General features: G+C 51.0%; 9 protein-coding genes across 9 annotated transcripts; 6 read left to right on the top strand and 3 right to left on the bottom strand.

Moving 5' to 3' along the window:
* Window positions 1-562: 562 nt before the first annotated feature.
* Window positions 563-2,967, bottom strand: GIQ15_00506 (neutral ceramidase; the record flags this gene model as incomplete). Its single annotated transcript, XM_033547923.1, has 3 exons — window positions 563-1,858; window positions 1,917-2,700; window positions 2,762-2,967. The coding sequence occupies 3 exons, from the start codon at window positions 2,965-2,967 to the stop codon at window positions 563-565; spliced, it is 2,286 nt and encodes a 761-aa protein (XP_033408874.1).
* A 2,697-nt stretch (window positions 2,968-5,664) lies between these two features.
* GIQ15_00505 (kelch repeat protein) lies at window positions 5,665-7,872 on the top strand (the record flags this gene model as incomplete). Its single annotated transcript, XM_033547922.1, has 4 exons — window positions 5,665-5,670; window positions 5,862-5,943; window positions 6,000-6,637; window positions 6,730-7,872. 4 exons carry the CDS (start codon window positions 5,665-5,667, stop codon window positions 7,870-7,872), a joined length of 1,869 nt encoding a protein of 622 aa, XP_033408873.1.
* A 1,802-nt stretch (window positions 7,873-9,674) lies between these two features.
* On the top strand, window positions 9,675-10,591 carry GIQ15_00504 (vacuolar-sorting protein snf7; the record flags this gene model as incomplete). Its single annotated transcript, XM_033547921.1, has 4 exons — window positions 9,675-9,849; window positions 9,956-10,160; window positions 10,229-10,437; window positions 10,509-10,591. The coding sequence occupies 4 exons, from the start codon at window positions 9,675-9,677 to the stop codon at window positions 10,589-10,591; spliced, it is 672 nt and encodes a 223-aa protein (XP_033408872.1).
* Window positions 10,592-11,477: 886 nt separating this feature from the next.
* Window positions 11,478-15,031, bottom strand: GIQ15_00503 (uncharacterized protein; the record flags this gene model as incomplete). The annotated part of the gene is made up of 2 exons (XM_033547920.1): window positions 11,478-14,779; window positions 14,830-15,031. The coding sequence occupies 2 exons, from the start codon at window positions 15,029-15,031 to the stop codon at window positions 11,478-11,480; spliced, it is 3,504 nt and encodes a 1,167-aa protein (XP_033408871.1).
* A 218-nt stretch (window positions 15,032-15,249) lies between these two features.
* GIQ15_00502 (uncharacterized protein) lies at window positions 15,250-15,968 on the top strand (the record flags this gene model as incomplete). The annotated part of the gene is made up of 2 exons (XM_033547919.1): window positions 15,250-15,661; window positions 15,709-15,968. 2 exons carry the CDS (start codon window positions 15,250-15,252, stop codon window positions 15,966-15,968), a joined length of 672 nt encoding a protein of 223 aa, XP_033408870.1.
* Window positions 15,969-16,092: 124 nt separating this feature from the next.
* On the bottom strand, window positions 16,093-17,250 carry GIQ15_00501 (cAMP-dependent protein kinase regulatory subunit; the record flags this gene model as incomplete). The annotated part of the gene is made up of 1 exon (XM_033547918.1): window positions 16,093-17,250. The coding sequence occupies one exon, from the start codon at window positions 17,248-17,250 to the stop codon at window positions 16,093-16,095; it is 1,158 nt and encodes a 385-aa protein (XP_033408869.1).
* Window positions 17,251-17,525: 275 nt separating this feature from the next.
* GIQ15_00500 (extensin) lies at window positions 17,526-19,856 on the top strand (the record flags this gene model as incomplete). The annotated part of the gene is made up of 3 exons (XM_033547917.1): window positions 17,526-17,536; window positions 17,927-18,185; window positions 18,372-19,856. 3 exons carry the CDS (start codon window positions 17,526-17,528, stop codon window positions 19,854-19,856), a joined length of 1,755 nt encoding a protein of 584 aa, XP_033408868.1.
* Window positions 19,857-20,914: 1,058 nt separating this feature from the next.
* Window positions 20,915-21,247, top strand: GIQ15_00499 (uncharacterized protein; the record flags this gene model as incomplete). Its single annotated transcript, XM_033547916.1, has 2 exons — window positions 20,915-21,129; window positions 21,187-21,247. 2 exons carry the CDS (start codon window positions 20,915-20,917, stop codon window positions 21,245-21,247), a joined length of 276 nt encoding a protein of 91 aa, XP_033408867.1.
* Window positions 21,248-22,850: 1,603 nt separating this feature from the next.
* Window positions 22,851-23,542, top strand: GIQ15_00498 (uncharacterized protein; the record flags this gene model as incomplete). The annotated part of the gene is made up of 2 exons (XM_033547915.1): window positions 22,851-22,981; window positions 23,137-23,542. 2 exons carry the CDS (start codon window positions 22,851-22,853, stop codon window positions 23,540-23,542), a joined length of 537 nt encoding a protein of 178 aa, XP_033408866.1.
* Between the last annotated feature and the right edge of the window lie 1,170 nt (window positions 23,543-24,712).

Below are 24,712 nucleotides of genomic sequence, written 5' to 3'. Positions count from 1 at the left end.
ATCATCTATATACTGTTATTTAACCTATGCATCTCCTTAATAGACCACTCCAGGAATCAGACCATGTACATACAAAAGGAACACTCCTTAGCAATAAGATTTTTACAAAATTTAATTTTCATTTCATCACAAAAGCAAAGAAAGTAACTAAAACTAGGCTTCAAGACTATCATCCACCGTTAACTCTTGGCTTGTTTTGGACATTTTACCCTCCGATTGGGGGATACAGTATAAATATAGACCATGTAGCTCTAAGACGGATAATATACTCTATTAGGCTAAAAGCGTCAAGAGCGAGTAGTAACCCGAAGAATCAGACGAAAGGAGGAGAACTGAAACACCAAGCAGAGAGAGCGCGGGCATAAGGACAGGAAGATAGGTAAAGAACATTCATTCACGCTCAAAATGTGACATTAGATTATATCAAATTACTCTTGGACATATGCAATATATACCATGCAACCCATCTCCGCCTCACTGGGTCAAAAAAAAATTTGAGAAATTGACATGATAACCCAAAATAAATATATATAAAATAGTAAGTAACCAAGTAAAAAGGTCCCTAAACTGCAACCTTAAATGAGGGCCCAATACCTTCAAAGGCAGAAATTTTCCCAGTAACAGGTGCCTTCGAGTCTCCATAATAATGAAGACGGTATGTTCCGCTCTCGAGCTTCTTCTTGTTTCCGATAGAGTAGTAATCGTCTTCGATTTGCCATTCGAGAGTAACCTCGCTAGTTCCGATGATGGCGCCAATGCGTTTCCAGCGGTATACCAAGTTCCAGTCAGCGTCGGTACGGACAACTTCCCAATTGTTGGTGTTGGGAACTTGACGCTCTACGGCGGTGAAGGTCTTTTCCAGCCTGAAGTTGTTACGTGGGTTGGCGCCGACGAATGTGGTGCTGACTGTCTCGCCGGGGTGGAAGGTTTTGCCCTTTTCTGGCCCGTTGACGACGTCGCCGAATTTCTTGCCGACGCCGGGGTTGTCCAGGACCACACCGGTGATGAAGCTAAGGGACTTTTCAGTGTTGATTGGTGGAGATGGACCTGGAGCAGGGCGCTCGTTGGAGCTCGAGGATAGGTATGGTAGGTAGGTGAGGGTGAGGTTGACGTGGGCGGCGAGGGTGTTTGGGCCGTGTAGTGTAGAGCCACCCTCGTAACGCTGGATGCCGTACTCTTCCTCAGTGGTGACGTAGTGGCAGTAGGTGTTTGATGGTGCACCTAGGACGACGAGCGGGTTGCTAATGCCCAGGACATCCTTTGCGGCAGTTGCAATTGCTTGTTTCCATCTTCGGCCGGCCATGGTGGTAACTTCAGGGGAGGCAACGATGATGAGCAATGGCCCGGCTCGGAGCACCTGGATGTCAATGATGTTGGCAGTCCAGGCATAAGGGAAGGTCAAATCGCCGACATCGAGGAGAATCTTCTTAGGCTTTTGGCAGGCCTGCTGTTCCTTGGTGGGGGCGTGGAGGAAGTCTCGCGCAATGTACCAGATCGGATTCATTGTGCCAGGCGAATCAGTGCCGTTCTGGGTGAAGTCGAATTTTCCTGGGCCGTCAGTCGTGCCGCCAGCAAAGGAGAAGCCCAAGGCTGCCGAGCAGGTAGACAAAGTCTTGCGGGGGTTGAATGGCGACGGGAAGGTGTATCCGTCGAAGTTTTGGAAAACGTGGAATGCCTTGACTGCGGAGTTGTCCGTGAGCTTCTTCGCGGAGGTATCCATTTTGTCATAAACGCTCTTCGCGGCATTATATTGTCGACGTCCAATTTCGAAGCAACTCTTGGTTCCCTGGTCCAGCTCGCGGTAATAGGGACCACGTCCATGGCACTTTGCAGTCTTTCCATCACAGGTACTATCTTCCTATTCGAGAGTGTTAGCTATCAGGCTCAGCTCGATGGGGAAATGCGGAAACCATTACAAATTTGCAATCCAAACCGGTATCTTCACAGAAGGGTCCCATCGTGTTGGGAGACGTATCTCCAACAGAGGACTGAGAAAATCCAGCAACAAAGCCGTCTGCAAACCGGTCGTCGCCTCGAGCACTTCTTTCAAACAGGTAAGCTGCAACACCCTTGTTGTCACCTGCGACGAGAGTGTTATTTCCGAACAGAGAGGTTCCGTGGACGGAATAGAAGGTCAGCACGCCTGTAGTCTTGCCATCCGATTTACGGTCAAACCGCAAAAGACTCATCGTCTTGTCGGTGTCATATTGGTATCGTTTCCTCTCATCTTCAGGGTTGGCCATGTATGAATATGGACTCCTGTTGATGTTGCCGTCTACAAGCTCGGTGGAATCGAAGCTCAAACGACCAGGGGCTCTGGCTTCATGAGCCCTCTTGATGGAAAGAAGAACGCCGTCAACAATGGCTTGGTAGCTCGCCTTGTCGAAACCCGAGCTGGGGATCTGTGGCAGCAGGTAGTTGAGCCAGGCACCAGGTCCAGCATGCGAATGGGTTCCAGACAGAGCAATATTGTGTGCTCCGTAGCGAGCGTACTCGGGTCCCATGGAAGCAAGTCCCTTGATGACGCCATCTCGCACGGCGGTATCACCAGCAGCGAGATCAGTAACGATATAAGCGAAGGTATCTTCAGGCTTATTGGGGTTTTCAATGATAAATGTGCGAGAGTAAAGACGCTGACGGAGGCCAGTTCCCTTTTGCTCAGAGTCCGCAAACCCCATAAACGTAATCTCTACGACAGGTCTGTAATAATGATATCAGTACTGAAAGTTAAGATATCTAAGGGTAACCGAGTTTCCCGTACCCTGTAACATCGGCCTTTCCAACGCCAAGGTTGAATATATCGCCATCCTGGGCCGTTGCCCTGCTGGCAGGGGCTTGCTCGACCGGCACTGAACGTCCAAACTGAAGTGGCTGACGGGAGCCCTGGAAGTTGAAGGCAAGCTGGAGGGCCAAGATGACGCCCAAGAGGACGCCAAAGACCCCGATCACCGTGCCAGCGCGTGGCATCTTTGCAGCAGCGAGCCCAGAAGCAGTATCCGGGAGGAAAAAGAAAAGGGGACGAGGCTCAACGTTTAAACGTTTCAAGAAGCGCGGGTGTCCTTGCTGCCGGAGAAGCAAGAATCGTCGTCACCTGAACGCCTGTCTTCGAAACAACAGCAGGTATATATATCAATTTCCCAGTCTCGGGGGAGGGAGACTGGACGAAACCGAAGGCCCTTTATACGGGGTATCCTAAGATACCCCTGACGAGAGGGTCTATACGTGCGGAAACTTATGCGGGGGAGATCACAATCAACAGGTGGGCCAAAGCCACCCCACGGCTCTTCAGGAAACGAGAACGACCTGCAGGTATTTTAGCTTCTAGCTAGCAGCGATCTTTGTGTGCGCTGGCCGGCGTGATTGTCCCAGCTCGACCTCGAGCTCCGATGCCTGTCGTCTTGTCCGGGCATCTGATCTCGAGAATGACGCCGGGGCGAACTCTGCAATGCAAGATTTCAGGGTTCGTCGAAAGTTGGCGTGGAGGTTGGAAAAGAAGTCGCCGGGCGGTCAAACGGACGGAGCACGTGAAAGCTCGGCAGAAAAGAAGAAAATCAAGACCCCGTGACTTGATCGCCGTGACATGTTTCCTTTTTGGGTAAGACGAGCGGGTGTTAGTCAGTTGTTAGTCATCTGTCTTCTTTGGGTTAGCATGACACGTGATATATGCCAAGATATAGAGAAGAGGAAATCGCGATAGAAGAAGACAAGAAGAGACAACAAAGAAGAGAAGAAGAAGAAGAAGAAGAAGAAGAAGAAGAAAAGAAAAGAAGGGAAGAAGAGAACATGTCACTCAATGAGACGCATGACTCGCTGCCATGTATGTATAACCCCCCCTGATACAGACATTTGCTTACGTTCTAGACATCGACGAGGACGTCACGCCGCAAGTCCGCGCAGAGCTCAGCAGACTCGTCGAAGCTGAGCTCCCCCAGAACTACCAGTCGACCCTTCACCCGTCGCTGCCAGAGCTGCCACAGTCTAGATTCTCCCCGCTGATAGAGCAGGAACTAGAGAGAAAGGCCAGGAATGAGCCCATCTCCGGCGGGATCGATCTTTCGCGCTACGAGGCGCCAGAGATACCTGCTTCCTCGACAGACCCAAACGCAGACCCGGCCACCGTGTTAGACGACTGGCGACAGACCCTGCGACGCGCATACGCCGCCCATCTACACCTCTCCACCCGGCAGGAGAATCTCGCTCTGCTAGAGGCCCACGGCAAAAATGCTTGGTTGATCGGCAACTCGCAGCTTGAAGATATCTTGCGGCGCGCAGAGAAGGAGCTACATGACACCACCGAGGCCACCGAGGCCGTCAACAGGGAGAGGAAGCTGAAGCAAGAGAGCGTCAAGGGTGAACTGATGGCGTTGGACGAGACGTGGAGACGCGGAGTGAGCGGAACGTTGGATGTTGAGATTGCAGCCGAGAATCTCAGGCGGGAAATACTGGATATGAGGCGCCAGCAGGCACAGTCTTAAGAGCAACGAAGGAACGAGCACAGAGAACAGTACGATATCCCCAAAGACCGCATAACTGAAGGTCAGGGCAGGAACTACGTTAGGGCGCTCCCTAAAAATACACACCTGCAACCCAAAAGAGGCCTGTTGGCCAAGGCCTACATTCACCGGCGAAACTACTCCGTACAGCAATGAACGTATCCGGTTCATCCGAAGGATCACACGTCCACTAGCTCATCGTTGCCGGTCAGGGCTATATGAAACAGGACGTTGGAAGCCCTGAGCAATATAACTATGCACAACATCATGAATAAACCGAGTTGGCCACCGAATGTATAATGAAGCATAATATCATGGTTCTTACTAATAACCCTATTTTTATCTTTACAATCATAGTCTACTTGTATTTACGACGCGCACTGGGAAATATTCCGCGTCTGAAGAGATCAACCATCAGAGTGAGACCAGGCTGAAGCTCGTCCAGCCAATCCGCTGCTCTGGCCTGTTGGTCCAGGGATAACGCGCGTTAAATAAGCACCGGCACCCGTGCCTATTGGCGCCGAGCTGAAGGGGCTAAGATAGCGGCCGCTATGATGCAGCCTGTGGCCGTTCATGGAGCCATTCCTGCGTTGGTGTTGGATGTCCATACTCGTCACCAGCAGGGATTCCGGCGGGCTTCCGTACGCCGTCGTCTCTTGCGATGATACTCTCCACGATGTGCTCATGATATGTTCATGGTGTGTCCATGAAAAGTTGCCAGAAGAGGTGTATCTCCCTGTTGTAGTTACGAGATATTCACTCCACCCCGGCCGCGAAGGAACAACAGCCAATACTGCGACCTGAACGGTTTCGGATTTTTATCCAAGTGATTCGTAGTCCCACCATGTGGCGGTTGATGCATGCACGATGTATGCACTTATGTATACACAGCCGGGTGTCTAACTGAGACATCACTTGCCATCGATCTTTTCCCCTCAACTCATGGAAAAATGATTGATCCTGCTTTCCATTTCTCTTTCGCCGGTTACTGAGCGGTGGTCTATCCCATCATACCTCCTTGTATCTTCTTTCACGCCCTATTACGTTGCTCAAAGGACGTCTTTGTTGAGAGTGTTTCACCGAGAAACCTGGAACTCTCCCAAAGTCTGCCCTCCGGTTTTTTGGACTCTCTACTGCGAAAATATTCTACAATCTCAAACTCACTCTGGCCATGCTGGTTTGTGGTTACTGTTGGTAGAGAATAAGATGTCGGCGTCGATGGCTATCGATCGAATATTCAAGTCGGCGTCCATGACATATATTCTACTCATATTACTAGTTGGATTACAACCGAATATACATGCTCATGCAAGAGCATTATCAAGGCGGGACAATAGCCCAACAGACGTCTGTAAAAGATGGTCTCAGCAGACAGCCATCGTTAATGGAACACTATACATATATGGCGGCCGGTCGACGACAGATGCCAGCCAGAACGATAAAACTTGGAGTAGGATATTTCTTCCCTTATCACCATTCTTTCGATACTAACATTTTACCCCTTAGATGACAACTTTCTCACTCTTGACCTAAAGTCAAGCTGGGGAATCTCGGCGCCAAAGTTGACCGGGCTTCCTCGCCCAGACAACGGTCCTCCACCCGTCTCGAACGGATATCTGTGGAACTCCTATAGCTCACTCTTCCTATATGGAGGAGAGTTTTCAGATAACCCTCCGACAGACCCGGTTGACTTTAGCCTATGGGAATATAACATCCCTTCGTCGTCGTGGATAGAACATAAGAGTCCGAAGACTTCGTCCGGGGATAATTCCGACGCGAGTAATATACCAGTGCAACGGTCGGCCGAGGGAGCCGGTATAAACGTCCCAGATCTAGGGAGAGGGTGGTACTTTGGCGGCCATCTCGATGGATATACTACCAAGGGCTGGTCGCAGTCGGTTCCAAGGGTATATCTCAAGTCGATGATCGAGTATACCTTCCCAGGGTTCGCCAATAGCGGAGTCAAAATCGACACAGCTGATAAACGGGCCGGTCCTGAAGGCGCCTGGCGGAATATAACCGAAGGAGGGCTACAGGACTCTGCGGGGTTCACTGAACGCGCTGACGGAGTGTTGGTGTATATACCGGGTTTTGGTAAAGAGGGCATCATTCTCGGTCTGGCTGGTGGTACAAACGCTAAATTTGTAAGAACCCCATGATAATCTTCCTCGCACCCTTTATTTTTTCTCCAGCTGACCCGATGGCTAATAATTTGTTTTTTGTCTGGATTTTCTAGACCCAGATGAATGTTATCGACGTGTTTGATATTGCAAGTTCAAAATGGTACAAGCAAGCAACAAACGGGGAAACACCCAGTATCAGAGTAAACCCGTGCGCTGTTGCTGCATCAGCAGCTGATGGAAGTAGCACACAGGTTTACCTGTTTGGCGGGCAAAACCTGATCCCCTACGGAAGTCAAGTTCAGTATGATGACATGTGGATTTTGTCGATTCCTAGTTTCACCTGGATAAAGGCCGATACGGGCGGTCAATCGGTTCCTCCCGCCAGAGCCGGACATACGTGTAATATATGGAACTCCCAGATTATTGTGACCGGAGGCTATGTGGGACAAGATCTGAGCTGTGATAGTCCTGGTATATACGTATTCGATGCGTCGGAGTTGAAATGGAACAACGAATATACAGCTCTCAAGGGTGGGAATGACTTGAACCAACAGGCGTCCCAGACACGCGATGGCAGTGGCCTAGGGGGTAGTTATGGCTATCGGGTCCCGAAAGTGGTTCAATCAGTAATAGGAGGAGACGACACCGGGAAAGCTACTCAGACTGTCCCTGCCATGGCACCAACTGATGGACCTCTAGCCACTGGCCAACCTCTCACGTACACCATCCTCCCAACTGCAACCGGGGGACCGTACCCAGGGGGTTCGAACGGACGCGGCAACGATGGTCCTAACGTCGCTGCCATCGTTGCTGGGGTTATCGCTGGCTGCCTCGCGATACTGGCGATATACCTTGGTTTCGTCACCTGGCTCTATCGCAGACGACTAGCAATCTATAAAAGCCACATTGCCGCGACTCAGCGCTCCTCAATGGGGAGCGGATATGGTGACAAAATATCTTCCTTCCCGCCTCGATATTCAGACCACATGAGCAGCACTGGACTAGGGGCCAGCGGATCAAGTGGTAACTTAACTGCTACCACAGCCGCAACGGCTGCTGCGCGTTCATCGTGGGTGGGCAGCGATTATCACCATCACAAGCATACCAGAAGCAGCAGCGGTGGTAACCTCGAACCCCTACAACAACCAGGCCCATCGGCTAGTAGCAGTGTAGAAGATCTACTCGCTGGGCAAGAACCGACATTCCTAGGCGTCATGTTGAACCCCCGGCAAACTTTGAGAGTTATCAACCAGTGATTTACCCAAGTGCCTCTTCGATATGCCTATTTATGGTGTTCATACGGCTCTATTTCAGCAACCCCATCCTTCTAGGAGAAGACTGTACGATTGCCAGGTCTAAATGATAATGCACGAGAGTTGCAAGCATGCTCTGTTTCATTGACTTATTGATACCCATAATTTACTCTGTACTTTTTGCTATTTGCAGCCACAGTTTTTTTCCCTGTTACACTCCAGCCTATTTAATTGTAAATGCTCCTGGTGACGTGGGGGGTAGATGGGTTTCTATTTCCTTGTTTACAGTATAATATCTGCATTGATGACCTGACTAACTATAAATAACATCCATTCGATTATACGTGTTTGTAGCAATATGCGCCGTGTAAGGTTAACATCATGCGACAGACGTCTTATCTCATTACACAGCATAGTGTCAACGGGCCCCTATATCATCCCTTCTGATATAATCCCGAGGGTTAGTGAAGAGGAGTGAGGCTGACGTATTCACACCCATAACTATTTGAGATATTGGAGCGTACAAAAGTAGGAACCTCCTGTGTCTGCATCGGAAAAACCTCCCACGGCCTTAACTCTAGAAAATATGTGTATGTTTGCTTGTTGTGCGTTGTCCGCCAATGGAGCTGGTATAGGTAGTATTATTCTGGTTTCTTGCGTTCTTGGAGATTAACCGCCATTAACCCTCATATCAACTTGTTGCATATCATGCAGGATCCTCTCATACTCTCCGATTCGAACTGGTCCAGCTGGTAAAACCATCATAGCCTGAATGTATACAGGTCGGTCTATTTTATTCTGTCCTCCCTCGCCATTTCTGCTACTGGCATGCTCATTTTTTTTCTTCTTCCTGGTATCGCCGTAAGAGGTGCCCTCACGTATATATCCAAAGATGTTGAGCCATGACCCGATTTGAACACTAGTATGGTTGATATCTCCAAGTAGTAGGTTTATATCAACCTCTACACTGGTAGATTTCTGGCTTTGAGCATTTCGCCCGTCGACATTGTAATTGTGATCAAGAGTCAGGCGACCAGTGGCGGAATTATATCTCGAGACACTATGCGTGTGTTATTACTAGCTTCCTATCAATTACCACGCATGGGATCACACACCAGCCTAAGAATCGGATCTTGTAATCGACGGGGTAGTTTGGAATCTGTGAGAGAAATACCAGCTTCGTCGGGAGAGGGCCCGGGATATCTTGGTTCATCCCAAACGTCGTTCTAATACCACTGCAAGAATATTCTCATCATCTGTCCTGTTCTTCAAGCGTTGGTGAAGTGGAAGTAGTAGACGTCCCAAAACGGCTATCGATAATGATGACTAAGGCGGAATCCATGTGACTAACCACGTGATATCGTCTTTTGGCCATGTTCGATGTCGTAAGTCGAAGAGAACAAAAACGAAGCAACGATAATATCACTGCCTAACGACGTCTGCAAGCCGCCTGCAGGGTACCAGCAAGCGTATATACGCCTTATCGCCTCTCTATACTTGACCTGTCCGTCCCTTGGATTCTTGACCGCCTACCGCCTTCTCCACGAGCTTAATTTACGACGCTGACGGCCACCCCGCATCCCCGTTCTACGGCTGTGCTATCTCCTGCTGGTCGTTGAACAGGCATCAATATCTGCTTGGGGTAGCTCTTTGGCGGAAAGAGACGCATATATCTCGATTTCGAAGCTGCCCGTTGCCTCATAGCTCTGTTGCCGTTCCAACCAGCTAGGCACCTATAATACTCAGTCTCGTCATATTTCACCCTCTTCGATTTTAAGCGGTGCTATACATCCCATCGAGTAACCATGTGGTCGTGGTTTGGTGGTGCGGCGGCGCAGAAGAGGAAAGATGTTCCTAAAAATGCCATCCTCTCCCTACGGGAGCAGCTTGACATGCTGCAAAAGCGGGAGAAGCATCTACAAAACCAGATGGACGAACAGGAAGCTATAGCGAGGAAGAATGTAACGCTCAACAAAAATGGTATGCCTTTTCATTTTCAAGGTTTAGATCCACTGTTCCCCGCCAGAGAGATCCCCCGGTTATTCAATGATATATCATCGATATAATATCTAACTGTGAAGGATAGCCGCCAAGACTGCCTTACGGCGGAAGAAAGTCCACGAACGATCCCTTGACCAGACGAGTGCTCAGATTCTACAGCTCGAGCAGCAGATATACTCCATCGAATCTGCCAATATCAACCACGAAACATTCAACGCCATGAAGAATGCTAAGACTGCCATGGAACAGATACACAAGGGCCTCACCATAGAAGCAGTCGACCAAACAATGTTGGTACCAATCTTTATCATCGTCATTCTATGTTACAAGGTACTGACGCCATTTTTCTACTCAACAGGGGCGAACTGCAAGATCAGCACGCTCTCAGCGAAGAGATTGTCAACGCAATTACAAACGCTCCTATCGGCGAGCCGATCGATGAGACTGATCTAGAGACCGAACTGGATGCTCTAGAACAAGAACAGATTGACAATAGAATGATAGGCACTGGTACAGTACCTGTTGGAGATAGGATTGATAGACTACCTTCCGTCGCAAATGGAGCGAGTAAGTCCACCAACCGCCAAATCCATATACCTGAAATGAAAGTTATGTCTAATCACTGTTTTCCGATATAGTCAAAGAAAGGCCCAAGGTTCAGACCGAGGAAGAAGACGAAGAGGCCGAATTAGAGAAATTAAGAGCCGAAATGGCCATGTGAGCAATTATCATCAACATCGACTGAAAGTGATATGAGAGAAACGAAGGATGAAAGAAACTAGGAAAGCGAGCATCTACTTCACTTATTATGGGAACTGGCGTCCGGAGGGAAGGGAATAGCTTTCTTTGTTCTTTTATATCTTATTTGTTTTTTTGTTGAATACCTATAACAGTCTCCTCGTTTCACTCTCGTCTTATCGGCACCTGGATAGCCCTTGCTCTGCTGCATACATACATACTGTCTCTCATTGTACTACTCCATTGTAATTTTCTCGCCACCCTGATTTTGCATGCTGTATTTTTTATCCCTTAGCTAACTAGTTAACCATATTACAAGACTTGCTTAATGAACAGGGTCACAGTCATTGACTTGGATCTGAAAATGATTTATATTCACTATTTAAAACCAGGCATGGCAGCAAGTAAGCAGGAGGTAGCAGGGTTCGAACAATAACCCGGATACCCTTTATTAAGTAACGAGAGACCTAGCAGGAAATATATATTTTCCGTCACAGATGCGCTGGGGGATCGATATATCAGACGAAAACGAGATAAAGACGTCTAGAATGCACGACCCGCGGCGCCACGACACGGTCACTTAGTACCGGCCAAAAACCAGGTGTCCAGGGAAAATCAAAACGCCCATGATGGAAATAAGAAAGATCTTTTTTGATAGTAGGAAAGCGTTTCGCATCATTCGTATACTTTTGCACATTGTGCATGCATGGTTATGGGCGTGGGTATGTATATGTTGGTAGGTAGGTAGGTAGGTAAAGAGGTACGGTAGATATGATGTGTGTGTATAGGTTGGATAATTCAATCATAAAACATATTCCCCAATAATCTATCTAGTTCCAAGCCTGGCCACTAGCTATATAGCTAGTCTATTAATCCTGGCCATTAAGACTACCAATGATACCCCTTAGAGCGTCAATAATTACCGATTCATCCTTTGTTTCGCCGCCTGGGAACGAGCTTTCCTTTGCGCCGTGGAGGACCCTATCTCGCGCACTGCGGAGGACTTTGCGGATGTAGTCTTTATCCTCGTAATCGTCTATGAGGACTGCCTCGAAGTTGTCGATTGCTTGGTTAGCGCGGGCGAGGAAGGCGGGGTCCATGCCTGATTTTTGAGGTGCGGGAGTAGTGGGTGGAGCTGAAGCTGGGGCGGGTGACGGAGTTGTTGTTGAGACTGGATGATTGGGTTGGGGTATAGGTGCGGATGAGACGGGGGGAGGATGTGATGGTTGCGCCTGGGTTTGGGCTGGCGGGGGGTGTTGTGGTGGTGGTTGTGGAGGGCGATGAGGCTGATTATGGTTTGGCGGGAGTATTTGATTGTGGAACCTATATTGGTTTGGAGGATGGGGTTGTACTTGGTGTTGCGGTTGTGGAGGCGGTTGAGGATGATGTGGTTGCTGAGATTGCTGTGGCTGTTGCAACCTTGCCTGCTGTTGATGTGCTGGTGGATGAGTGGGAGGAGGCGGGTGCGGTTGTATTGGTTGTTGATGGGATGGCCGTTGCTGTGGCGGAGCAATGATATATGGAGAGCGGTATGGAGCGAAGTTCAATGCAGAAAGAGCTGGGGGAAGACTTTTCAACAACTGTGGCGGCAGCATAGGGGCCGATGGAGCTGGCGGTGCAGCTACGGCAGCTGGAGGAGGAGGGAGAGGGGGAGGTTTGGCTGCTGCTACGGGTTGAGATGGCGGTGCAGCTGGAGGCGGAGGTAGAGGAGTCTGTTGCTGCTGAGGAGGAGGTGGATATTGAGTGTTTGCCGGAGGTGGATAAGGAGGGTATTGACGACGATTGAACTGAGCTGGAGGAGCAATGTAGGGAGCTCCAGGCCCAGTATTGGGCGGTAGAAACCGTTGCTGGCTGTTGTTGGATACATCTTGGACTGGTGGAGGCGATGGACGACGCTTCTTCTCCTTATCCACAGATGCGCCTGGTAGGAGTTTCCACGACCATCCTTTCCCATCTCGCTCAGCGTGCATGAACAGATGCGTGTTTCCGTTCAGGTTATGCCGTACACTGGACGTCCAGCCCTCGGTCTCGCATTTGAAGCGGAAGTATGGGTATTTGAGCTTTAGAGCACGGTATATCTGTTTCAGCGTCATGGGTGTAGGAGATTCCGATAGAGCGTCGTAGATGAGCACTGCATAGTTGTATGGTGGCTTTGCAAGCTCCTTGGGAGTATAGAAGCTTTCAGGGGGGTAGTCAGGGGACGGTGATTTGGAAGGCTTGCGCTTCTTCACTGTTGGAAGACGAATGGGTTCGCTTTGCTGTATATCCGCATTGCCTCCTGCACCTGCACCTCCTTCTATGGATTGCATTACAGTCTCGCCTGGTGTCGAATCTGGCTTCTTCCTCTTTGTATATTTCCGTTTCTCTACCTTGACGGTTGTCGTTGATTGGTCCTCTGGTACGCCCGCGCCGGTACCCGCAGGAGTAGCAGCAACAGACGTAGCAGCTGGTTCTTTGGCGGCTTTGGCAGGCTTGACTTTAGCAGTAGTGGTGGGCGGAGGAGACGCCGCAACAGCAGCACCTCCATTAGCTTCACGTTTAGCAGCCAGCTTCTGTTCCCGTGCAATTTCTGCCCTCTCGCGTTTAGACATGATCCCGTCCTTGGGCGGTCTTCCAGGTCCGCGCCGTTTATTAGTACCCTGACCAGGCTCCGCAGAGGCTTTCTGATCAACCCGGGGCCCCTTATCCTTTGACTTGGCCGTATCGTCGCCACCACTCTGGTCTGATTCATCCTCCGCATTAGCTTGTTCCGGTTCTTCAGATTCTTCCACTTCAGGTTGGTCCGGCATCCCCTGGCCTATTTCAGGAGGAGAGGAAGGTGTGATTTCAGCTCCGGTGTCTCCGATGGGCACGTCTGGAAGAAGGAAGCGTACTCTGACGCCTCCTATCTGTATAAAGTCGCCACTGTGAAGAGGTCTGACCTGACCGGGAGCAAGCCAATCGGCACCCATAAAGGCACCGTTCCTACCAATGACTTCCATCTCAAAGACGTTTTTGTGAAAGTTATATGCGATCTTGACGTGTTTTCTCGATATTGCCCTATGTGACGATCCACCGTTGACGGGCACAGGCGGGTGAATTGGGATAGTCGGACATGCTTCCGGGGAAGGGAGTAAAGAGAGGGTGTCTACTCTCTTGGGTTCATGGTGGCCTCTCTGTAGCGATTGCATGGCCAGGGCGTTGTAATCAGTCATCTCTCGCTGTTCGGCATTCGTCTGTGACTCTCCATGGGATATATGTAGCAGTGGCCGGGCAACCTGATCGGCAGAGGAGTTGGAGGACTTCCAGCTCATCTGCGGCGGGCCGTGCTGAGGGATATCCGGATCGAAGCCCATGATGCCGCCCCTGTCACTGATAACGCTGCCCATGTACGCGCTTCCTTCCCGCTTGACCCTGCTTGGAGTGCGAGCCTTGTGTCCGCTATGCGAACTATGAGCCTTGCTCTGTTTTGCCTGGTAGTCTCTCTGGAACGCAGCGCGGGCGGCGCGCACATCACGGCCCAGGATGAAGGAATACGTATTAACGTAGAAATGGCCGTCGTCGAATTCAAGTTTTGCAAATGCTTGGATTCTCGGCTCTGATCCGGCTACAGACTCAGACCCTTCCCGTCGTTTCGCGTCCACGCCCGTAGAGAAATCCGGATAGCCGACTATTCGCGGCGTCGGTCCTGCTCCGTTCAGAGTCGGCGAGTCGTAGTATCCAGCAGCACCGGCAAGCAGGCCATTCTGTTCCATTGTCTCTCGCGGATTGACCGGCGTGGTGGCCAGGGCGGTGAAGTCTGAAAAATTCTGGGTGTTCAAATCGCCGACTTTGAGATCGACGTTCTCCAGCGATCCCAGCATCGAGGCATCGGTCTGCATGTCCAGAGCCGGCAGCGCATCCGAGGCCGGCAAATCTCCCATCCTAGGCAGTCCGTGGAAGTTCTCCTCTGCACTGGCCGTGCCGGACTCGACGGGAGCAGCACTCTGATGTTTCGATTTCGGCATTGGTGGCCATGCGTGAGCGCCAGCATCGACGGCAGAGATGGAGACGGGGGGATCAGACAGGGCCTGCAACGAGCTACCCTGGCCGTTCTGGTCGGCGTTGGCAGCAGGCTGGCTGGATAATAGTTGAGCTAGCAACGTACTCGCCGCGGCCTGCTGCTGGGAGTCTGGCTGCGCCGTCTGCCGGTCTATACGGGTCAGCTCGACGAACGATGAACTTGGACGGACGCGGACATACCTATATCACCGTCGCCTGAGGGCTGGGAGTCGCACTGAAGGGGTGTTGTCGCGGCGTGTATAGCAAAGTGCTCCTTGGCAGGACTGCGTTGGGCGTTCTCATCTGGCTGGCGGTCGAGCCGGTCGAAGTGAGACCTCTCTGGCACGGCGTCGGGAGGCGGAGGCCCCATGAGCGACGCCGCCACGGCCTGGGAGGAGGACATTGCATGGGAGTTGGCTTCACCGTCGAGCGCGCATCTTCGTCTTGTTCTTCGTCTTCGTCTTGTTCAGGGAGAAGTTGAACCTCCAAATGCCGGCGGATTTTGCATGCGCTTTGCCTGTTTGGGTTAGCTCACCTTCTACTTTATCTACTTACTTTATATCTACTTATACTTATACTTATATATATATATATCTATATACTTATATGTTAGAGGATACGATGCCAAAGAAGATACCCATAGAGAAGAAAGTGACTAAGAAGAAAGAGATAGACTGGCCGGCGCTGCGCCCTGTCCCCCCCACGGAAGACCTGTCTCTGTCTCCCATCCTAGACGGGCAGATATACATCATCCGCAACCTGCTCTCCTCAAGCCTATGCAAGACCTACATCTCCTTCCTCTCCTCTCTCCCCCTCGTCACCACTCCCAACAAGCCCAAGAAAGACGAAGCACTGCGCGTCAACGACCGGTTCCAGGTCGACGACGCCCTCTTCGCCGAGAGACTGTGGTCTGACACCGCGCTGAAGCAGCTTGTCTCTGACGCCAGCGTAGACTGGGACGGCGATGTGGTGGGTCTGAATCCGAATATTCGCGTATACAGATATACCAAGGGCCAGTTCTTTGGACAGCACTGTACGTTTCATCATTACGACTAGGTGTATGGTCAAGCTAATTGGTAGACGACGAGTCTGTGGTGACGGTAAAGGGGAAGACGACGTGGACGCTGCTGGTCTATCTGAGTCGGTGTTCGGGTGGAGAGACGGCGTTTTACCCTGAGGGTGAGAAGGGAAAGAGGCAGCCAGAGCCGATAGTGGTGGGCATGGAGGTCGGTATGGCGCTGCTGCATCGGCATGGTGATGGATGTCTACTTCACGAAGGCAGGGAGGTGACTGGGGGAGAGAAGTGGGTGGTTCGAAGTGATCTGGTAGTTAAACGATAGTGTATTACTCTGCTTATTCTTTTCTGTTTTCGACGACTAAACATAATTCATCAAAGCACCTTGACCGTGCCATCATAGTAGATCGGACATCAAGTATCATAGATATAGATGTGATAGATATAGATCAAGTATCATCCTTTTGCTCCCTGCCGGCGTCCGACTCCGCGGCGCTGCCGGTCCCGTAGTCCTCTCTCCGCATAATCTCCTCTACCGGCCCGAGCAGACGCTTGAAGCCGTCTCTGCCCAGCTTGGCCACCTTGACCTCCGTCTTGGACACCACCGTCGCCTGTCTGGGCTTATCGTCCAGCAAGGCAAGTTCACCAAAGTAGTCGCCACGTCTATACTCCTTGACCGGCCCCTCGATGCCAGACTTGTAGGCCACCGCCTCGCCGGACTCGAGCAAGTAGAAGGACTCACCCGGCTCACCTTCAGCGATGATAGTGGCGCCACTAGGATGTTTGATGGTATCTAGCGCATCCGCAATCTTGGAGCGTTCGTACGGCTTCAGAGACGAGAGCAAGGGCACTTCTTCCAGGAAGGCCTCGTACATGCGTCGACGCTGAAAGGCGCTGTCCATGAGTATGCGGCGGAAGGTGATGCGGTCCAGGGCCCAGAGGGTCGACGGCTCCGTGGAGATGACCGTCGCTGCGCGGGGGGCGTTGTACATCAGCGCCAGCTCGCCGAACGCGCCTCCGGGCCCGATGGAAGCGACCTTTGCGCCCAGTCCGGCGGGCCCGCCTGGCTGAGCGGTGCCGGAGGGGTGGATGTGGATGTCGAAGTGGCCTGACTCGACTATATAGAAGAAGTCGCCGGCGTCTCCCTGGGTGATGACCTTGATGTCTCGTGCAGGCACGGGCTTCTCGACCAGGGCGTCCAGCACGGTCTTGAACTGGTCGTCGTCCAGGTGGGCGAAGAGGAAGTTGGAGGAGACGGACGATTGGAGGCGGGCGAGCTGCGCGGGCGACTTGGGGTGATGGGGGGGCGTCCAGCTGTCGGTGCCGGAGGAGGTTGGGTTGAGAGATTCAGCGGAGACGGAGGTGCGGCGGCCCAGGGAGTAGTTGTTCGGGAAGGCCGTAGTACTACTCTCCTGGCTGCCAAACGGGCTGCCAGAGCCAAACATGCCGCCGCCTGTACTCGAGGGATAGCTTCTGGGGGGCTGCCTGGTGCTGTTGGTATGGCTGGGGCGAACTGGATCTGTGGGCGAGGTGACGTTCTCTTCCTCCTCCTCGATGCAGTTCACGCTGGCGCTGAACGGGTTGGCGACGAAGTGCGATTGAGACATCGCCGTGACCAGCGTCTGTTAGACGTAGTGATCTAAATGTGTCAACACCGGTGAAGAGAGAAGAGAAGAGAGAAGTAGAGAGAGAGATGTGGGAGGGGTTGGGCGAGGGGAGGGCGACCACTTACCGGTGACTATCTACGGGCAGTCTGATGCTGTGTCGACACTGGATGTCTGTCGATGGGAGGCGAGGGACGAGGACGAAGGGCGAAGGGCAAGCGAGTCTTCCGTCTTCTTTCTTCTTTCTAGAACGTCACCAACCTTGTTACTATGTATCTATGTACTCCACGTGAGTACTGGGAGTAACAGTAGAGTATAGTATAGATAGAGGAGTATAGAGTGTATAGAGAGTATAGAGTAAGTATAAGAGAAGAGTATGTATAGGTAGACCCCTGCTCCGATAGCACCTGCGTCTTATCAGCCAACTTAAAGGGTCTTTTCTTTTCTCACCGTCTATCACCGTCTGTCTTCAAGCTGTCACCGTCTATCTTCAAGCTGCCACTGTTAAGCTATCCTGTCACATTAACTGCCATGGGCTTCTACACATTCCGATGGTAGGTCAGAGTTCAGCCAGAGTTCAAGACCAAGTCAAGACCAAGTTCAGTCAAGCTGAGTCTAGCTCCGGAACTCTCCTGTCCTACTCTCTCTCTCTATGCTGTTGAGATCCTAACTCTTGCAGGCCACATCAGGCACGCGAAGTCCTCGTTACGGGCTCCTTTGACGGCTGGTCGAAGAGCGTTCAGCTGGAGAGGACAGACGCCGGCTTCGAGAAAGAAGTCCTCCTCCCCGACGACCGCATCCTATACAAGGTCTGTCTCTCTTCTCTTCTCTTCTTCTCTTCTCTGGTGGCTGGGGCTGGGGCTGGGCTGGACTGGGACCATATATACGCTGGTACCTCCCTGTACCTCCCGTCCACCGTCTTTGTGCGCGTGGCCAGGGTACACCCAGGTATCCTCCCATACGTCATACTCTTCGGGCGCTGTCCACCACTCGTTTAGAACCTGCTCCTTGCTCCATCGCGATAGCGTCGGCCTCTCGTCTCCTTTGCAAGAAACCCCCGCCATCCCCCTTTCGCATATATAAACCGCTTTTCGCCTCCCTGGTCCCTTTGCTGACTGCCGCAGTTCATCGTCGACGGTTCCTGGCTCACCGACCCTGCTGCGTCGCAACAAGAGACAGACCACCACAACAACACCAACAGCGTCCTCCTCCCGGCTCAGTTATCGCCCACCCCTACCACCACTACTACAACGTCAATGTCTGGAGTCACGCCCGAGTCGACGACCGCTGGCCTCGCTGCCGCCGTCGCAAAGGAGCCGTCGGCCCACGAAGCTACCATCTCGTCGGCCGCTCCCGAATCCACCACCGCCCAGCTCGCCAAAGACGTGCCCCTGGAGAAGAAGATGCAGACCCCAGGCACCTTTCCCGAGACACCGCTAGACGAGCAGGAGGTCTCTGTTAACCCTCTACCTGCGACTGGCACTGTTGGGAACCCCGTCAAGCTCGCTCCAGGCGAACAGGTGCCGGAGTCGAGCACTGTGACAGACCACACGCTAGGCTCCAACGTAACCACCGATAAAGCAGGCTACGAGAAGGATGCCAGCGACCCTGCCATGGCCGCAATGGCGGCAGGCGAGCAGCCCGTCTCTGTCAGTCCACTACCTGCGACCGGCACTGTGGGAAACCCGATCAAGCTCGCTCCAGGCGAACAGGTGCCAGAGTCCAGCACTGTGACCGACAACACGCTCGGCTCCAACGTAACCACCGACAAGGAGAGCTACGAGAAGGATGCCAGTGATCCTGCCATGGCCGCAATGGCCGCACAGCAGCACCAGCATGACCAGAAAAACACTTACTCTGCCCTGCCCATCGACACCGAACCCAAGTCCAAGCCTACCGGCCCCAACGACAACCCTACCATCCAGTCAGTCGCTCCCCAGTCGACCACCGCAGCTCTCGCGGGTGCCGTCCCGCTAGAAAAGACGCGCAACGCTGCAGACACCCAGTACGACCCCGAGGTCCCCGCCAAGCAGGTTCCGGACCTCGTCAAGGACTCCATGAACGAAGCACACTCCCGTCCCGAGGCTGCCGGCGTCCCCGAGATGGTCAAGGAGAAGAAGGAGCTCGAACAGGAACTGCTCCACGAGATTCCACGCTCCACGGAGAGCGGCCTGCCTGCTCCCACCACCTCAGCGGCTGTAGCATCCTCTATGCCAGCACCAACTACCACCGAGCCCATCAAGCAGGACCAGCAGAAGCAAACCCATCAGCCAGAGACGCGGGACCTATCTCCCAAGTCGCGTGAGCCAGACGTTCCAGGAGTAGGCAGCGAACCCATCGCCGGCGGCACCGCTGCCTCCCAGGTCTCCTCTGCGCCCAAGGAGACCGCGCCACAGGTAACCACCGGTCCCACCACGACAACCATCCCCAAGACCTCTGGCGTGCCGGAACGCAAGGCCGTCGAGCCCAAGACCACCTCTACCGCCGCTCCAGCCGGTGCCTCAGCCCAGAACGGCACAACCGCCAACAACACCACCGAGACCATGGACAGGAAGAAGAAGCACCGTATCAGCGGCTTCTTCAACAAGCTAAAGGAGAAGTTCGCGTAAGCCTTAACCTTTTTACTCTTTTCTACCGGTTGTCGAGTCAAGTAATATAATGAACGTGTGTCGTAATGGTATATTTCCCTGTTCCTGCTCCTGCTCTTGCTCTTGCTCTTGCTCCAGCTCGGTTGGCTATTGTTTATGAAGTTGATATCCTCCTCTGCCTGTTATTCCTGTCGCTTCTCTATCCGTCTATCTTTCTATCAGTCGAGCGTCACTCAGTCGAGCAGTCCGTGACCTCGGATATAAAAATATATCTCTAATCTGTCTAAAACACCTACGTCCGTTATGACCGTCCGGCTATGATAACGTCCTGCGTTCTATATCTATGCTATGCTCATTGCGAGAGCGTTCTCTGTTCTCTTGTTGTCCGGTATCAATAAGCTGGTAGAGGATAGTTGCCGGCTTGGATAATGAAGCTATACGTTTGTCCTGATTAATTAGATGCAATAATCCTTCTCTACTATCGCATCGTATGTGTTATATCGGCATATACATCGTACATTAAGGCAACCTCTACTCCGTATTATCGTATGTGTGAAGATGTCGCTTATTAATCTCCCCCGAGACAGCAATGTTACTGCTATACGTGATATATTATCGAGCAAGCATCTCTGCAAGGAGAGATGTATCCCTGGACGATCTCCTGCCTCTGATTGGGATGGCAGTTTCAGGAGCAACCTCGCCGTGTCGACCTCAGCTGAAGTCCTCCGCGGGACGAATCAGCACTTCTCCAGGCTGAGCTTGCGTTCGTATCCCCGTCGCCCGTCGCCGCAAGGAACAGCCACAGCCGGTCTGCCCCTTGCCCTTGCTTGCGTTGTGGCGGGCCGGCCTTCCACTACGACAGTTACAGTTACAGTCCACGTCGTCTTATCGGTAATAAGCCACAGACCCCTCGCGGCTCTTCTTCCATATATCTAACCGTTACTCGCCTCAAGCTGGTCCTCTCAACAACCCGTTCTTCCACTCCGTATACTCCGTATATAGGGATAGGATATACCTCGCGCCCAAGCGAAGCGTGGTGAATTGCGCACGTCTACTCGAACGAAACGACATCCGCCGAAATGAGTACCTTAACTCGCCTGTTACCGGTCATACTCGTGGTACTGCTTGTCATCGCCCTCGCCGCCGTTGGAATAGTGATATACAGCGTCGCCATGGACGTGAAGAGCAACACGAAGAAGAAGATGGAGAAGAAGAACGTCGCTTTCTCTCGGGACGGCGCAACGGTCGGCGTCAAGGAATTACATGCCGAAGACTATCAGGATAAAACTCAGAGGTGCGCCCTTTCGACTTCACCGGCTCCCTTTCGGGCTGTGCTGACCTCTGTCTATAGTGTCCTTGTCAACATTTGGGAAACCTCCGGCGGAACGAAGGGTAGAAAGAAGAAGGCGTAGATATGGAATATTGATTTGGATCAAGTCTAGAGGTGGAATATAGAACGACCGATATGACCTTCATCTCGAATCGCATGCATCCCATCCCGTCCTAGATAGTAGATGTTTCATTATTCGATACACTGTACTTATGAAAGAATGTACTCATATTATCGCCGACTTTGCGATTCATCGGAGTATACTATATGAAAGGGTTGGGTGTGATCGGCCGTTCAACGCTCCATATTAAGTTATTTTTATGCATGAAATAAAGCACTCGTCAATCTATCTGATATTACTTTTGATCATTATTTCTATTCGACAACCAGCTGCTGATCGCATAAGCATCCTCTATGATAGATGAGCTAGCCAAGCCAGAATATATTGATAGACGCATTGATCGGCTTCTAGATGAGAAACCAAGGATCGTGTCCTTCAGCTTCGGCTTCGGCTTCAGCTCCAGATTCTTTGATGGTCGTCTTATTCGTTTTTCTCGCGTCTGCATATATGGCTCGTGAGACCACAGATGAACAACCGGAAGGGATCAACCCCCTACTACGCTGAGTCCATTTGGCGATTGGCTGATAGGACAGCTCTGGATGCCGGAAACCAAGGAATGCAAGCTGGAGGAGTATACAGCAGCGCTCTCATCCTTGATCTACACTCATTCCTGCACTGGTTGGCATCCGCTCCGTCGCACCGCTGCTCAAATCCTTCAACTCTCCACATTGATGCAATATGAGGGGTTATCATCCAGCTCTTGCAAGGGATCCCGAATCCTTCAGCTTCATCTTGTGGGCTTCAACAATATATAAAGGGTCATGTTCTCTCGTTCCACCTTTGTTCTCTATAGATCTTCAAGAGAGAAATACAATTCGTTCTAAACCTCAAGCAAATATCCCACGAACATTCGCCATGAAGGGCCTTATGATGATCTTCCTTGCAGTGACCTCTGCCGCAGCACTTGCAGCTCCCCAGCCTAAGAATGACTTGACTCAAGGAGCACAGGGTGTATGTTGATCCTCGGATGACTGTGTTGCCTAAATACTTATATTATGTAGGCCCTCATTTGCGCTTCTTTCCCGTGCAAAAACGATGCTGAATGCAAGAATGTCGGATGTTTCAGATGCAGTAATGGCGTAAGTATTGAACGTTGAAGTGGGAGAAATTGTGCTAACTATGTTCCGCTTCAGAGATGCGCATAATTGATAACTGGGAGAGAACAAGGATTTGAGTCAGTCGTTTAGTCTAGGCAGCAAGTCAGAAAGCATGTCCGTCATAATCCCAATGTGAAACATCTCCTTCTGTCACAGCTGTCGTATATAGCTTTTATGAATGAACTTACGAAACAACCTTCTATGCCATCTCAATAACACACGTTATATAGATAGCCCTCGCTAAATAGAACAACGTAGCCTCCAAGCGAGAAGACTCATAACTATATTCTACTTGACGTGTTAATTTGATATAAATAGGCGGATACGGGCTGAGCCTCTAGGCTAAAACAAGCCACCCGCTGACTCACATCAAGACGCTGCCTATTTAAACGTCAACTTCTCCCTCTCGTCAAGGGTCAGACTTGATAATCTTCATACTCTTCGTGCCTATCAACATTGCCCTGAAGATGTCGTCTGAACCCATCTTTTTCTGGAAGCCAGAGCAGGAGCATGGGTATCTAGGACAATGGTGGAAGTCAGAGTTCACCGTACCACGACCAGAAGGCGGCGAGGATCTACGATATGAGAACTGTGAACAGTAAGACTACCCTCCGTTCGTGTCTGTTGCTCACACAAGGAGGGAAAGGAGCGGGAGGTATTAGTTGGGTATAAGTCATGATATATTCCGAAGGATACAGACCCATCTATGGACTTATCCGTTATATATCATGATCTAAAAAAACAGCTATATAGTTACATGATGCATCAAAAGGGCGTCCTCTTCGCCCCCGATGATCCAGTCACCGAAGAGATTCTCGCTCCTTCGGGTCCCGTCCCTGATCCCAGAACGATAAAAGCTCTAGGCCGTCAAGTGCCCAACTTTGACGACGAGGTGTGGAAAAAGGAACGATTCAAAATTGTCGTACAGGGGAATTATTACAAGTTCACGCAGCATCCTGACTTGAAAGCCCAGTTGTTGGGGACTGGGGATAGGGAGCTCGTGGAAGCTAGTCCGCGCGATAGGATCTGGGGAGTTGGGTTTGGAGCGAAGAATGCGCCAGCCCGAAGAGCGAATTGGGGATTGAACTTGTTAGGCAAGGCGTTGATGGAGGTCAGAGAGACGATTAGGAAGGAAGAAGCTGAGAAGACGAAAGAATGATATCTTGATCGTTTATTTCTATTTTCTTTTAGAGATGTACTAACTTTGGCTTGCGAACCATGAATAGCACGAATGTTAATATTCATCATAACTTTCGGTCAAATTGCCTTCTAGACTCTACTTCGTTTGTTTTGCCTTCACCTTGGAAACATCGGAAGCTGCAACGTCAACGTCATTTCCAAGAAGTTTCCTTGGTCCTGCTATATATCAGTATATCCATGGAGGTTGGCTCAGTTCTGGTATATACTATATGAATCCAGCATACCATATCATATACTCGCTATAGTAGCCTGTTCAGTATAAACATCCTGTGTACCATCACAATGTTCTTCTTCCCCTTCCCACTCGTATGCTTTCAGTGCGGCACCGACCAAAACCCATGTCGCTGCAAAGTGGTCGGACCAACTCTAGGTAAATATATGGCATATCTTCCTCCATTTTTCCTCTCGTGTATCAAAAAGGGTTGTAACTAACATGGAATATCCCTAGGCTTCGCGGTTGGAATTGTTACAGCAGTATGTACCGTATGCTAGTCGCACATAGATCGAAGCTAACCGTCCGTCGAAGATCGTATGTTATCCGGCATCAATATTCTGCGGATGCTGGGGAACGGAGACTGGAAAGCGGTAAGTGTACTTGATACCCCTTTGCTCAATTGGTAGAATTAACCATATATGCAGTGTCCTCGCAATGCCTGTGGAATGGAACAGCGAAGTCAGCCGGGTGATTCCATTTTGAAGAGATAATAGTTCGTTATGTGGTTTTGCTGTTTATTCGATGAGATGTGTCATTAGGTTAACACACGCAGCTCTATGATATTTTCCATATGCCGCTCCTTTTTATATGTACCTATTGACTAGGACTTACTTTGGTTAAGCGGAAGGTTGCTGTCCAAGGTGCTACTAATCAAGGTGCTTTACAAGCTCTATATGATAAATAAGTAAGAAGGGCACTCTCCGTAAAGACAAGTACGAGTGCCATATGAAAAGCTTCATATAAGTGCTGACAATCACATAAACACCAAGGACCTAACACACTAGGTGCAGGGTATTCTAAGTCAAGTACTCCGTATGAATATCAAAGTGCTCGGATTTCAGACATTAAAGATACGGTCCTTGTGTCAAGCTGAGCGGTCCTTTGTGGCATGTCATCTAGAGGACCACTGGAAGC

Source organism: Arthroderma uncinatum, assembly GCF_011692745.1.
Source record: "Arthroderma uncinatum strain CBS 119779 chromosome Unknown scaffold1, whole genome shotgun sequence".
Lineage (NCBI taxonomy): Eukaryota > Fungi > Ascomycota > Eurotiomycetes > Onygenales > Arthrodermataceae > Arthroderma > Arthroderma uncinatum.
This window is presented reverse-complemented; position numbering and strand designations above follow the sequence as displayed.